General features: G+C 41.6%; 1 protein-coding gene across 2 annotated transcripts in view; it reads left to right on the top strand.

Moving 5' to 3' along the window:
- Positions 1-15104, top strand: part of MCTP2 (multiple C2 and transmembrane domain containing 2) — a 119731-nt gene that overhangs the window by 13860 nt on the left and 90767 nt on the right. For both annotated transcript variants that reach the window (XM_032700625.1, XM_032700624.1), the window contains exons 2-5: positions 815-918; positions 1711-2247; positions 7488-7550; positions 8682-8790. In XM_032700625.1, coding sequence (XP_032556516.1) covers positions 1774-2247; positions 7488-7550; positions 8682-8790 — 646 coding nt within the window. In that variant the 5' untranslated portion in view covers positions 815-918; positions 1711-1773. The remainder of the gene's footprint in view (positions 1-814; positions 919-1710; positions 2248-7487; positions 7551-8681; positions 8791-15104) is intronic.

The raw sequence follows: 15104 nt of genomic DNA, 5'->3' as shown, positions 1-15104 counted from the left end.
TATTTCTTTTCTTGTCCCTCTGTAAATCTGTTCATCTTATGCTTCAACCTGAGTTCAGTGAGAAAGACAGACCCACCATGCCTTTGTGTACCTCAAATCTTCCTCTGTGAGGTTCAGAAAATTGTTTTTACTTCTCAGTGATGCTGTGAGGGAAAAAATAATTTCAGTTTGTTCATGTGCACTTTAATACTGTGGCTGACTTCTGGAGATAGAGGTGAAAATGCTATGTTAAGCTGATATATCTATACTAGCACACCTTCCTATTTGGGCAAAACTTATTATTGCCTCCTGAATGCATGGAGTTACTGATATTTATTATTAATATAAAGGGAGGAGGAGAGGATTGTGCAGCTTTAGTTACACAGTAATACAGTTAGAGCATTTTTTTTTTAGAACCTGAACACTGCAAGTGTGGTAAGGTTAGTCATAAAGTTATTTAAATAAGTTATTAAGTAACTGGTTCTACAACCTCATCAAAATTAATGGTGTAAGAGTAGATTTCTTTGGAAGCAGACTGATTTCTCTGTCTGGATTCATCCAACAGTTGTATTTCTGTTGCCTGTTCTGGCCTTTTTCCTAGTTATCAGGAAAACAGTGGGATAAATATTTTTTTGTCAACTGTGCAATAGTTAGGAGGTAAATATGCTGTGAGTTTTGGGAGCAGCCATCATGTAGTTAATGGTTATATATTTCTAAGGACATGGATATATGCTGTAACCTTTGAGTGTGTGACTATAAAGGAGTAAATCTACGGGTTTCATCAGCTTTTTTCTTACTGAGTTTTGATGATGATTTGACTACCTCTGCTTCACAGAATAAGGATGGTTGCTCAGCTGTTAACCACGGAAGAGACTTCCTGTGAGGATATTCCTGTGCACAGAGGTGTCAATTTGACTGCTCTCTTACGATGCAGATACAGTAAGTGATTTTGTTCTACCCCTTTTCTTCCCTGCTGACTAAATGCTCAGGATGAGTTAACTCAAAGTTGAGTCCACCAATAGGTTTTCAAAATCTCTAGCTGATCCAGCTATCCATTTTTGTCCTCATTTTCATTCAATTGCCTTCTTTATGAGGAAAACTAATTCTATAGCATCAGCTTTCACTGACAGTGGGTTAATGTAAGGGCATGTTTTGGGGTCCCAGTTGGGATTCCTTGTATCCAGTGTGCCCTCGTCAGCCTCAGCCATCTACTTTGTGGAGCTGTTTTTCTTTTGTGCTTGTCCATTAACATGTCCTGTAAGAATCCACGTAGCCTTGGAAATAGCCAACAAAACCCTACATAGCCTAGAAAAGTGTCAGCAGAAATGTCAGTGCCAGCTTTGCCAGCAGGTTTTGTGTGCTCGCAATGTCACGATTTAACTCCCATCAGTAAGTTTTGTACAGAAACAGTTTCAAATTGGATAAATCTCAAGTTTTCACAAATCAGGACTTGGCAGAAGAAGAAATATAATGTGTCCTCTTTGCAATCATGAAGTAGTGGGCAGACATTGCATTTTTGTGTAGGAATAAATACTTGTTCTGGCTGTTTTCCTCCTAAATAATCAAACCTACCCACCAGATTGTATTTGAAAGCACTTACTAATGTGACATGCTCCGTTTTAACTGTTTAGAAAAATGACTGAAAGTTTTAAGATGAGACAACATGAATCATAGTCTCCAGCGGCTGTTCACTTCTGTGATTGACTTGCTTTCTTCCTACGTTCCTTTTAGTCACCCTGGGAATCGCTGAAGCTGTTCTGTGCAGGAGGCATTGCTGAGATTCCCCTCGCAGCAATGGATTTGGATAAACCATCCGTATGGGGATCCCTGAAACAGAAAACTAGACCATTCCTGCAAAACCTGAGCGTGAGGAAGACGAAGAAGAGGTCTAGCAAAATGATGAAGAGGACAGTGCACTCCTTGGACCGATGTCTGAGTGTGTCGGTGCCTGACATGCTGGAGGTGGAGACTCTTACGGAGGAAGAAACTACTTATTCAAGTACTCAGGTGCTGTCGAGCAGCTCCCCCAAGAGCTTTTCCAGGTCTGTGATGTCCCTGAAAAGCAGAAGCGCTTCAGCGAGGGCAGTGGGAGAGGACTGGCCGTGGCTGTCGCAGCAGGTGACACGGACAGAGGTGATTGTCACCCCCCCAGACTCGCAGGCTGCGGGCAGCCCCGTGTCCGAGGGCAAGAGGAAACCCAGCGACGACCTCTTTGAGCTGCTGCAGAGCTCCCGCCTGAGCGCTGCTCTGACGGACGAGGGGGCAGAGGTAGGTGCTTGAGCATCACCCGGGCTCAGTGGCCACTTCGGGCTTGTTGTGCTTCTCCTTAATTTTCTGGGTTATAAAGAGGTGGAAGATCCAACCAAGGCCGGGTTGGACAGGGCTCTGAGCAACCTGGTCTAGTGGAAGGTATCCCTGCCCACGGCAGAGGATTGGAACAAGGTGATCTTTAAGGTTCCTTCCAACGTGAACCATTCTGTGATTCTGTGAGGAGGGGGCTCTCTTCAAGGAATGAATGGGGAATAGAAATAAGCATAAACTTTACATGATATACACATTATTCAAGACTAATTCAGCTATCCTTTCTGTCAGTCTGGAGCTGCAAAATAACCCTGCTCCATTTTTTAATTTTTCTATTATTATTTTTTTATTGTATTATTTTTTAATGGCACTTTAGATTTTTCAGATTTATTGGAGTTGCTTGCTTAAATCAAAAGTTATTGCAGCCCTTTGAGCTCTGAAATGCAGTGCATTTGGTTTTTAGTTACTAGAGTTTACCAGGATTGCTGTATAGCGAAATCAATTTACCATTCACCCACTCAAGACTCAGTGGGTGAAAGATGACTGTGAGCAAAGTGAACTCTGCCTGTCTCTGGAATTAACCAAAACAGGCACGTGATGGAGAACAGAACATGTAGCATCATGCTCAGGACTGTCCTTTGGGTTTTCATCGTGATGATTTAGAGGAGGTGCAAAACCAGTATGCGCCCTCTACGTTCCCCGTCTCGTTCCCTTTACCCTTCCCTCCCATCTCTGTGGTCAGTATTTATGTGGCTGGACATAATTTCACATGCACAGGAGGATCAGAGACCAATGTGCTCCAAAACTGACATGAAACTAATTCCTGCTTGGCCTGAGCAAATTGAGAATCCTGTAGAGTTGCACGATGGCTTCATAAAAGAGACAGCAGGTGAAGATTTGGGCTGCATGAAACACTTCAGGAAAAATCTGCTTTGTTTATATTTTGTGGAAGTATGTGTCCTGCTGTTGAGTTCTCACTGGGAAGGTTAGATTTTGAACTTTTTGCAGCCTTTTCCCCTTTATCTAATTGTGGCAGTTATGGCTGGTTTCCTTAGTCATTCAATATTCAAAAATGGCAACCAGGCATTTTGGTTTAAACTCCTCCTGGGAATGGTGATTTCACAGGTTAATTATTTTTAACTGGTTAATTATTTTTTAACTGCACCTTTCAAAATGATGGTTAGTGCTGCTGTGGGGAAAATGGTCCTTTCTGATACAAACTGCTTGTTCTGCATCTGAAGGCCTGTGTATTCCTACCAAATCGGTGTTGGCTCCTAGTCTGTTGTGATGCAAAGTGTCAGGCCGGTAGTTACTGACCATCACTTGCAGTTTAGTGTTGCTAAATTGTTCACACATTGGCTTCATCTTAGTGGAGTGTACCATTATTCAGAGGGCTCCATAAAAAAATGACTGGAATAGTATATTGCCTTGTTTCTGTGCTCAAACTTTACTCTAAACTTGTAGCACCTCAATCAGTATATGGCAAATATATGGACTCTCATTATTGTGGGAGTTCTTCCACGTTGTTTTAACAACAGCAGCAGTTTTTTCCTGCTGTTGTAGACCAGAAACTCTAATCTAGAATTAAGCACAGCACACCAAAGTTAATACTGTATCCTGATTTGATTTTGGGCAAATGAAGTGTTCAAGGAGAATGAAGTACCTGTGTAGTGATGGAATAGCTTAACTTCAAGTCAAGTTTCCTCCAGATGTACAATCTGAGTCTGGCTTATTTTCTGCAGCATTCATATCTTTCCCTAAATGTGTATTTCTGTATGTGCTAGTGTGTGTAAATCATTTAGTATTTACTTTTATGGCAAATTATCTCACTATGGGAATATCCTTCCTTCCTATAATCTGCCTTCAATACAACTTTTAAAAGCAGAAATATCTTCTTCCTCAAAAATACATAGGAGAGAATGAAACAAAGGAAGGTAGAAATGGATAAGGAATATCGAACAAATTTAATTATATTGAATCTGACTCAGTAGTGGAAGGTGTCCTTGTCTATGGCAGGGAGGTTGGAACTAGATAGTCTTTAAGGTCCCTTCCAACCCAAATCATTCTATGATTCTATGAAAACATCAATATTCAGCTTCTCTTGTACATAAATGAACGGCTACAGGATTTGTGCTCTGTGTGTCTTGGATAGGAACAGTTTGTTACAGAGGTTGTTAGTCTCTGAATACTGGGTGGGGTTGCTGTGAGGAGCAATACGTGAGCTCAAAGAACAAGCATTGTTCTTTTGCGAGCATCACTCGCTGCTCGGGGAGGTAAATCAGAAGGAAGGCAGATCCCTGGAACAAAACAAACTAAAAAAAGCAAAAATGTAGGTTGAGCTTTTTTTCCCCCCTCTGAATTGCTTGTCACATGCCACCTACTCATTTCCTGGTTGTCTTTGGCCACCCGATGTCGTGAGATGCTTTCGGAGCCTCCTGCATGATCGTCAGTGTGGGCTTGTGGTTTTCCCATCGCTCTGAACCCTCCGTGCAGAGCTGCTGGTGCTCAGCACGTGCCATCCTCAGGAAAGGCTCTTGCCACAGGAACTGTCTTTAACATTTGTCGAGAGATTTACTTTCTGTTCTCCATTGCAGCCCAGCCAGGCGAATCTGAGGGGTGAAGAGGCAAGTGAATTTGCATTGAATCCCCTCCCTGCCTGGTTCAGGTTGTAAAGGGCTCCAGTAATGTCACTTTTTTTTGTCCGTGGCCACGTGTCGTTGCTGGGGTGTTCTGACACCACTTCATTCTCTTGCCAGTGCTTTGCAGTGAGTCACTGGCAACCCCCAGCCTTGTCCTGTTGCTGATGCACTCGGTGCCCTTGTATTATTAATCATTCTGCAGAAAACGAGGAGACAGAGGTTCCTCTTGCCAAGAGGAACTTTTGATTTATTTAAATATATATGTGTTCATACATGCACTCTTGCTTGCTTTGTTTTCACATGGATAGGTTTGGGACTGTGGCCCCCTTGGATGTGTTGACTTTTGTTTAAAGTTGAGAAATGTCACTGTAGTTTGATAAAAATCAAGATTTCAGGACCAGATTTTCACCAAGACATTTATCTGTATTCAGTGATCTCATTGCAAATAGCTACCTAGTATAATAGTAATTTACGTTATGAGAAGCTAAGATGAAAACACTAAGCTTTTTTACTTAAAGTTATAATTGCTGTTCAGTATCTGTGGGTGTAATGCCAATAAACAAAAAGTCGAAAAAAAATCATAACTTTGAGGGTAATTTTTTTATTATAAATTATATCAAGCTACCCAAGACAGTACTTTTTAAATTATTATAATTTCCATGCAGTTCTTTGATCCTGTGTTTGCGCCATGTAAAGCAAGCTGTAAAGAGAAACCATTATCAGTGCCAATGATGGTGCCTGAAGGAGATTCTTGTGAAGCCAGAGACTCCTAGAAACACTAAGTTAAATGCACACAAGTGAGATTTTATGCATACTAGTCAGAAAATTCAAAGTTAGGGTTCCCCTAGCAGCTGTAACTCAGCTCTGTTGTGTGAGAAAATTCTTCTGCTGCTCTTTATGATGATAATTTTTTCCAGTTTTAATGTGTTTTTGCAAGGTGGCCAAGTTACGATTACTGTGGGAACCATAATGTTAAATTTTGTCTGTCATGCAAGGGAAATTTTACTTGCAATGCTGAATTACTCTACTTCCTGATATGTAATATATGTATTTGGGGGGAGGAGGAGGTGAGGAATTACACAAAGGATATTTATATTTATTTCAGTGTGTCAATATATCTAAGATTTATGTACTTTGGTGTAGGAACTGGTTCTTTTTTTAATGTCTCTATAGTGCTCCACACAATGCCTCTCTCATCTGAGAGGTTTGGATGTTACCACACTGCACATAATAACATTTTCACATGAGGATCGAATTCCACCTTGTGTGCATTTTTGTAGACTGAGGTTATTCATTGCATAAATCTTTGTATTTGAATGGGCTGTGAGTGCCCTGCCTTAGACCAAAAGAGTTGCCCAGGCATGTAGGTCTTCTTAAGCTTAAAAGATGATCATAGGCTGTTCTAGCAGTCAAAATAGCATCAGAGGTGCCTTGACTGTGATGAATCCCTTCTGTGTGTCCAGTCTAGATGTCGTGCCAGTGTAGCCTCAAGTTTTTTGATGAGTCAGTATTTAGGAAGAAATGTTTGACTTCCTCTCCTGTACTGGGCACTGGATGAAAAAACCTTTGGATCTTCCACTTACTGCAGAAAGCAGGGGGAAGTACATGTGCAATGTATTTTTTTCTCTTTTGTCATGGTTTAACACTACAGGTAGCTAAATATGACACAGCTTTTTGCTTACTCCCCCCCTCAGTGTGAGATATAATCCTCCATCCCAGAGTGTACTGGGGAGAGAATCAGGGAAAACGAATGTAAAATTGGTGGGTCGAGATAAAGACAGGAAAGGAAGAGAGAATAATTTAAAGGAATGACACAACAATTAAAATATTCAAAACAAGTGATGCACAGTGTAGTTGCTTATCACCTGCTGACTGATGCCCAGCCAGTTCCTGAGCAGTGGTCCCTGTCCAGCAACAACTAAAACATCTGCATGTTATCAACACTGTTCTCATTCTAAATCTAAAACACAATAGTGTATGAACTACTAGGAGGAAAATTAACTATTCCAGCCAAAACCAGGACACCTGTCCCTTTGACCATTTCTTTTTAACTTTTCCCCTGAGCATTTTTTATTTCAAAAAAACCAAAACAAACAAAACCAAACACACAGACACACAAAAAAACCCCAAACAAAACCACACACACACAAACCCAAAACAAAACACCCCAGCAAACCAAGCAAAATAATCCTTTTCATGGAACTTGCCTTTTGGGTGATGAAGGAGAAATTGTAGTTAAGTGAGAGTAGCCTGTCACCAGATGCAATAACCTTCAGGCATCAGGAGAGTTTGTGGTGAGGACCTTCAGCACTTGCTCCTGGGGAGGAGAAGTTATTGCAATAGCTGGAAGCAGGCACTTACTTTCTTGGATTAAACTCAAGAGACTAAGTGCTGTTACTGCAAAACAGGAAAAAGAAATGTATATTTAAGTTGTTGAGAGAAGGTTCTATAAGCAGAAATAAAAGAATTTCACTTATTACATGTATAAGTAATTTCTTGACTCCTACTAGGAGTATTTTATTTTCCTACATTACTGTTGTCTAATTCATTGTATCTTTTGTTTTATAGTACCCATGTGGAGAAATGGATTTTGACTCTTCCCTATCATCTCAAAATTTTGATGATCAAGTGGTAAGTCGTGTCGTTTTAAAGCATTTTGAAACTTGATCAGAAGCACAATTTATTTTAGCTTCAGATTTTCTGCTTCTTATATATTTAAAAACCCAGCAAGTGAAGAAGCCATCTATAGATTTGTCCAGTGTGGGGGTTTTTTTTGTGGGTTTGTGAGGGTTTTGTTTGCTTAGTGGTAGTTTTGTTTTTTTGTTGTTGTTTGGTTTTTGAGTCCTTCACAGCAGTTGCTGATGTTTTAAAATTGACCCAAACATTCTGGATTATATAATATTTACATTGTACTGGTAACTGATGAAAGCATCAGGATAAAGACTCATCTAACAGCCTAGGAACAAATTGGATTAGAGTAAACACAGCAAACACAGCTGTAGGGTTTGACAGACAACAAAAACAGTTTTAGGGCAGTGTGAAAAGGCCTTGGCAGTTTTGAAATGTTATTCTCGTGTAAAGCATGTTTGCCTATTCTGGATGAACTTCTCTACCTTTGCCCTCTTGATAACCTCTCAAGTGTTGTCCAGAGGCTGTTTTCACTGAAGATGCCTGCTGGATGATGCTGAGGTGTGCAACCCTGGCAGCATCTCAGATGAACAAGAATCCTCTCGAGTTTGCTTCTGCAAAACCTCACAACTAGCATTGCCTGCTGCTGGGAATCTCTCTTTTAGAACTGTGTGGAGATGCTGTTCTCTCATCTCAGTGGCTGTGTGAGATATGTACTTCCTTGTGAGTTTATCAGATGAGCACAAATGACTTGATAAACCTCTTCCAACTTGATATATTCTACGAATGCACAAGAAACAACTAGGAAAAAAACATGCAGTGAGCTGATAGGATTTGGAAAAACTGGCATCTGTGGTTGTTAATACTGCCACGCATTTTCGGCTATAACCCTCCTTGTGTTACCCCTTGTTTTGTTGAGCATACCCTGTGCTGCTACTTAGCTACTTGCATAGTGAAATAAAGCCTGGGAGAGAAATCTTTTATCTTTTTCCTTTTTTTTTTTTTTTTCTTTCTGTAAGATTGCCCTGAGGAAAAAAGAGAACTTTGTCTCTACAGAACCAAGAGCACACCTGCCTCTTTCATGGTCTGCTTCAGGAGCTGTGTGTTGGTGACTGATTTCTTTGTTCTCTTTAGGCTCTGGAGGAAGCAAATGACTGCTTGAGTGACCTGCCCAGCCCCTTTGCCTACCTGCTGACCATCCACCTGAAGGAAGGCCGGAACCTGGTTATCAGAGATCGCTGTGGTGAGCCCCACCTTTCAGCTGTTTTCCTTTGATATTCACGCAGCTCTCCTTTCACTGATTTCAGATTGGCAGCACATTGGCTTCTTTTCTTATCTCCAGTGCAACAAATCATTGACTTGTATGTCTTGTCCAGGTCAGAGCAGTAAGAGGTTGGGTTTATCCACTGTAGATACAGAGGGGAGAGAGCTGCCCTCTCCTTGCTGCTCCTCCTGCCTGATGGTGCAGCTTCAAAGCACCTTCTTGGCTACTCCAAGCCCTTGTACCTATTCACTGAAAGAAGTCATTTGAACTTTAAAAAAACAAAACAAAACAAAAAAACCCCAGAGAATATTTGGAGATTTATTAAATGATGGAGCTGCCTCTAGGAGTGCTTTTGGGGTTGTCTGCAGAGATGTTAATAAAAGGGAAACCATAGGAGCAGGGCTGCAAGCCAACAACCCTCTCTCTAATCTGGGATGTGACTGAATGATCATGACATGCTGAAAACCCCAAACCCGAAATTCAGCCCCAAATGACGTATCAAATAAATTAGAAAAGATTTGGGGAATTCCTGGAAAAATTATGTGAAAGTGCCTGCTGTTAGCCTGGCTCTTCTTCAGGCTGTTGCAACAGGGAGTGAAAGTGCTTTTAAGCAGCCAGTTGGTAGTTTCTCCACTTGCTGTGGAGGGAAGAACTGTCCTGGCAGAGGTTCTGCAGGGGCTCTCTAAACCTGTCAGAGAGCTCTTTCATATGTTCAGTCTTTATTTAATTTTTTTTTCTGTGTGTGGAACCAGTTCTGATACCTCTGTGTTGCAAAATGTCTGAGCAGTTTCTTTTGAGATGAAGCCATAGGGTTTATTCCTGCAGTTTTAAAGAAAATAAGCTTGCACAGTCTAAAGGCCTGTGAAGGTTTGCACCTGAAGGAACCTGTCTGATTTAGAAACGTTCTCACATGGGGTGCTTGTTGGGATTTTTATTGTCTGCTGTCTCAGTTAACTTTTTCCATGCTGGTTTTTCATGTCTTCACGAAACTGTAACTTTTGGCCAAGTTTTTTGCCTTGTTTTTCCTCCCATTTTTTGGAAGGAGTGAATGAGTGCTTAGATTAAGATCTTTCCTGGTTATACAGAATTCCCTGACAGTGTAGCAGTGATTTACTTGCAAGCTGCACAAGCCAGGACACATCCAACTGCTCATATGAAAAAGATGCTAGAAGTGAGCAATTCCAGCTGAGTAATATTTCTAGAGAAGACAGAGCATACTTTGCTCTAGGCTGTGTTTCATTGTGTAAGAAAGCAAATGCTTGTGTCAGTGCAGCACTGGACAGCACAGTGAAACAGCATAAGGGGAAAAAAAAGCATTTTGATGAGTCTGTTTTGTGGCAAATGACCACTCATTTAGTAAACAGAGTAGGTGAGGTTTTTTATTACACAGGTAGTGGAAGGGGAGAAAATAGTGACTTAATGATTATGCTTCAGTCACCACTGTGCTGTAGTGCTGGCTCTCAACACTGCTGATACCCTGATGCAGGTCTTTATAGGTCTCTGGTTTTGTACTGGTAATGTGGCATCTTTGCATGACACTCAGGCTTGATTTACAACCACTGTGCTTTTTCAACATGCTTTTAAATGTGGGAAGTTGTCAGCTTTGCTCATCTCTACAATGTGAGAAATCCTCAGGCCTTGTGGGCTGAAAGAGTGTGACTTCCCTCCCCTGTCCCCACCCTGATGCTGGATACAGCCATTGTGCTGGGGTATCAGTGTACTCTGAATAATCTGAATAATCTGAATGTAGGAACATGTTATCCATAGCCACCATGTCCTGTGAATCAGATTGTGGCTTGGGCTGAAGGCCAAGTCATCCTCTTCCGCATTTTGGGAACAGCAAACCCAGCAATGCTGCCTGACACAACTGGGAGAGGGCTCAGACCCTCTTCCCCACAGTTTTTCTTATGCAAAGAGGTGCCAGGGCTCTCCAGTGTGTAAAGCTTTGATGATGCTTGTGCATTTCTTCCAACTCAGGATATTCTGTGATTCTGTGAAAGCTGAGTTGCTGGTCCTATGTTTTAAACCCTCCTCTGGTCAGCTTTGTGTGTTCAACTTCAAAAATGCTTTGGTTAGGTGGGAGTGGGGGCAGAGAGTTGGAGTTTATAGGCAGGAGTAGAAATGTCCTGTTTTTGTTCAAATAAATTGTTCATACTTTGCAGTCATTGATGCAAACCAACTCCAAAGACCATGTGGAGTATTCTATACATTAAATAACAAAATATTCACATGTAAACCACAGACTGAGTGAAGAGTTTATGCCAGCATCTCTAGCCTAAATCAGGTTTAATGTAAGTCTTGTAATTTTCCTGAATTTTAATATTCAGTTATTATGTTATCAGCAATTTCTCTAGGGGAAAAAGTCTCAAAGCAGTCATCAAACCCTTTTTAAAAGTTCTTTACTGAGAGATTAAAAAATGGCATTTAAGTGTATTGTCCTGCCTTCTCATGTTTGCAGTTTTCCCCTTAATTTTATCTTACAACAGTTTAAATATCACCCACAGCACGGGTGGGTGATGCCCTCTCCTGGCAGATGAGTAAAGTCTCTTGTACCAGTGACTATTTCTGCTTGTTTTATCCCAATGTCAGAGGTATTTATCTGAATGTGTATATAAAAATAAATCTAAGGTGTGTGCGACCAAGGAGAAATATTTCTGCCCTTGGAAACAGCTGTTGCTGAAAAATCCTGTCTCTCCTCAGCAAATGTACAGGGTTCCCCCTGAATTTACTCATTATATGCTTAACAGTTATTAATTAGGAATTAGTTAAGTTTGGCTGAGTGAAGGGGATCAGGAGTTCTGCTGATAACTGCAGGCTATAAGACTAACATGTGGCTTCACTTTTTTCCACCTTTCCATGTGTTTCCAGATTTTTTGACTCTCTGTATTCTGCTCTTTCCAGGATATGTTCCCTTTGGTGTGATTTAAATTCCTCCTTCCCTTTACCAGATTTTTATTACTTTTTCCCCTCCCTTCATAGTGTTAATCCTGTTAACGCTGCTCTTTCCTATTTTTCTCTTCACCTTTTGCCTCTTGAGTTGCTTTTTGTCTGTCTGTTGTTCTTTCTAGTCCCTGACTTTCTGCAGCTCCTCTCCTTGTACCTCCTCTTTATAGAGAGGGTCTGTCAGCCCAGGAGCCTGGCTCAGCTGCATGTGCTCCCTGGAGCTTCCTCTGAAGTACATAAGCAATGCAGGAAAAAAAAAATATTTTCAGTGTTTTCTTCCCCTCTTTTATCTATTTTTTGAAGTGTAAATGGGAGAAAAAGCCTCCATACAGCAACACCCAGTAGGTACCCCAGCAAAGGAAACCAAGTGCTGTTAGAGCAGGATCTTGGTTCTGGTGGAAAGTGGAGAAACTCTGAAAAATCCCTCTTTGGCTCAAAATTTCAGTGCCCCTCCTAGGAATGCAGGATGAGAGAGGTGTTACCTGCTGGTCTTCAGCTTGCTTGGAGTCTGATTTACTTGCTTACAGTCCAACCCAGTCATACATTAGAAACTGCCTAAGCAGCTGGTAAGGTGTGCTTGGCATCTTACCTGTGTGTGCCTTTGGTGCCTAACATTAGACAGCACATGAGTCCTGTATTTAAAATTCTTGTAATTGATGACCCAAACACTGAAGGTCAAGGATCTCAGTGCGTATATACACAGCATGAAAAACTTGATTTTTATGTACTTTTTATAGTATTATTGTTACTAGATGACATGATGCATCTCAGTGATGGTGAGGAGTTTGTGTCTATGTAGTTTTAATACTGTAAGTAATAAGAAAGGAGGAATGTATTTTATTGATTAAAAATCTGTTGAGCACAGCAGCAGTTTTGCAGAACAGAGAGATAACTATCTTATTTGGCTTTAAAAAAAAAATCACTGGTGCTGTCAGTGTTGCCATCTTGTTGCACCCTTAGTGGTTTTATGACCTTGTTGACCCTGTTTTGTGAAGCTCCCAACTTCCTGCTTTGAACTAGGAGAGGCTGGAGCCCATTTCTACCTGCTGGTTCACTTTCACAGGGCAGGGTGATGCCTAATGATCATTTGAGTCAGTCTAATGAAATCTGAAAGGTCCTGCTCCCTTTTGGCTCTGAGATGCTCTGACTGTGCACGTTTGCTGCCTGTACCAGTCACCTTTGCACAACAGTGATGCTGTGACAGGGAGCAGCAATTTAATGCCACAGCTGTAAGGAAATGTTGCCTTCCCTTACACCCAGCTCTGCTGCTGTTAAGAGTAAACAGAAACTGGATTTTTGAGTGCCTGTAAGGGTAAGAAGTCCCTCTCATTTCCAAATCCTGTACTCTCAAAGTTTGAGTATATTTTTCATCTGTTAAACAATGTGGTTACAAGAAGTACACTTCTCAGATGTGATGTCAGCTGGTGAGTGGCTGACATCCACTGGTTGGTGTCCTTTTTCTTTTTTCCCCTCCTTTAAATGCCTTGTTCCAGCCTGAACTTTGTGTGTGTCTCTTTTCCACATGGTTTTGTGTTTTGTAGATTTTTTCACAAGACCTTTGTGCCCCGTTTCTATTTCTTTCTTTAAAGTTTCATTTGTTTCCTGTTCCTGCACTTTGATTTTCCTCTCATTTCTTTCCCAAGGCAGCTGAACATGTGAAGGGAGCAAGATGGGGTGCAGTAGTACAGAGGATGCCATTGTCTAGATGGGTGCACCCTGCTTTCTATATCCAGGGCATGTCATCATCTGCTCTCATGTCTAACAGCCCCCACTGCCAGAGGGTCCCACTGGGCTCCTGGAGCTGGCAGAGAGGCTGTGCTGCATGGGCAGCTCTGGAATCACTGAGAGCTGTGCTAGAGCTCAGCCTCCCAAGGACAAAATAAAATGAAAGAAAGGGCGTAGGATAACACACTTTTAACTTCCAGCAGTAACGAATCTGCAGTAGCCCAGCACTCACAGGTCTGGGCTGTCTGGGAGCTGGACTTCGATGATCCTTGTGGGTCCCTTCCAACTAAGGATATTCTGTGATTCACTGTCTGGGGCTGTGCTGATACCAGGGTGCCAGAGGAAGGGATGTATGTGTGCTGTGCTGGGTATTTGTCAGCTTAGAGCAAGTAATTGTTTGGAAAGCAAATGCTCAGAGCAATTAGGCTGAATTGCTCTCTGCAAACACGCTGATTAATTTAGACTTTCTCTGTTTTCAGGGTATCTGCAATTAGATCATTAGGCTTTCAGATTTATTAATTATTGAGATGTATTAGGCAACTTTTCACACTTCTTTTTGAAAGGCGTAATCATGCCTAATTTACAACTGCTGAGAATTTGAATGGTGCTGAGGACTTATTTTGATATTTTCTGGATACTGGGTAGGTCTGTGTACAAGAGCTGGTGCTGCAAGTGTATATCTGTGCCAAAGGCAGTTTCTGGAAGTGCAACGTGTAGATGAAACTTTTTGCTTATACACAGTGATCCCTGTGAACATCCTTCCTGGATTGGCTGTGGCAAAGGAATGCACAGAGATAGGAGCCTCGGGAAAATAAGAGATCAAAAAAAGCAATTTATGTGTGTATCTGCCCTTGGTTAAATTAATGTTAAATTAGGAAATGTAGGAATGGCAGCATATAAAGAGAATATGTAGGGCCCAGAGAATACCCTGTGACTCTTCTTTTGTGGGAATTGTAATTTAGATAACGGGTTTCTTAAACTGTAATAGCTCCATCAGTTGTCAGAGCTTGCTCTCTGGGGGCACCTGTCTGCATTAACAGCTCACATGGCATCTTTCAGGTAATCTGTGAGGAGATTCATTAGGTCAAAGACTGAGAAAACAAGAAAATCTGAATTGGGTAGCTCAGCCTGGAGAAGAGATGTTTCCAGAGAGACCTTAGAGCCCCTTCCAGTGCTTAAAAGGGCTACAAGGGAGCTGAAGAGGCATTTTTTACGAGGGCATGTGACAGGACAAGGGTGAATGGCTTTAAATTTAGAGATTAGGGTTAGATTAGATACTAAGGTGAAATTCTTTACTGTGAGGGTGGTGAGGCCCTGGTACAGGTTGCCCAGAGAAGCAGTGCATGCCTCATCCCTGGAAGTGTCCAAGGCCAGGTTAGATGGGGCTTGGAGCAACCTGGTCTAGTGGAAGGTGTCCCTGCCCATGTCAGGGGGTTGGAACGAGATGATCTTTAATATCCCTTCCAACCCAAACCATTCTATGATGAGATACCACAGAAGTTTCTCAGTGCTGCCTGGTGATGTAAATGTACCTTCTACCCTGTCCTTGTGACCTCCTTTGAGTTCATACCTGAGTCCTGACTGGGAATTCAATGTTCCATTGGACCGATTTTCACCACAGACAA

Source organism: Chiroxiphia lanceolata, chromosome 12 (genome assembly GCF_009829145.1).
Source record: "Chiroxiphia lanceolata isolate bChiLan1 chromosome 12, bChiLan1.pri, whole genome shotgun sequence".
Taxonomy (NCBI): Eukaryota; Metazoa; Chordata; class Aves; order Passeriformes; family Pipridae; genus Chiroxiphia; species Chiroxiphia lanceolata.
This window is presented reverse-complemented; position numbering and strand designations above follow the sequence as displayed.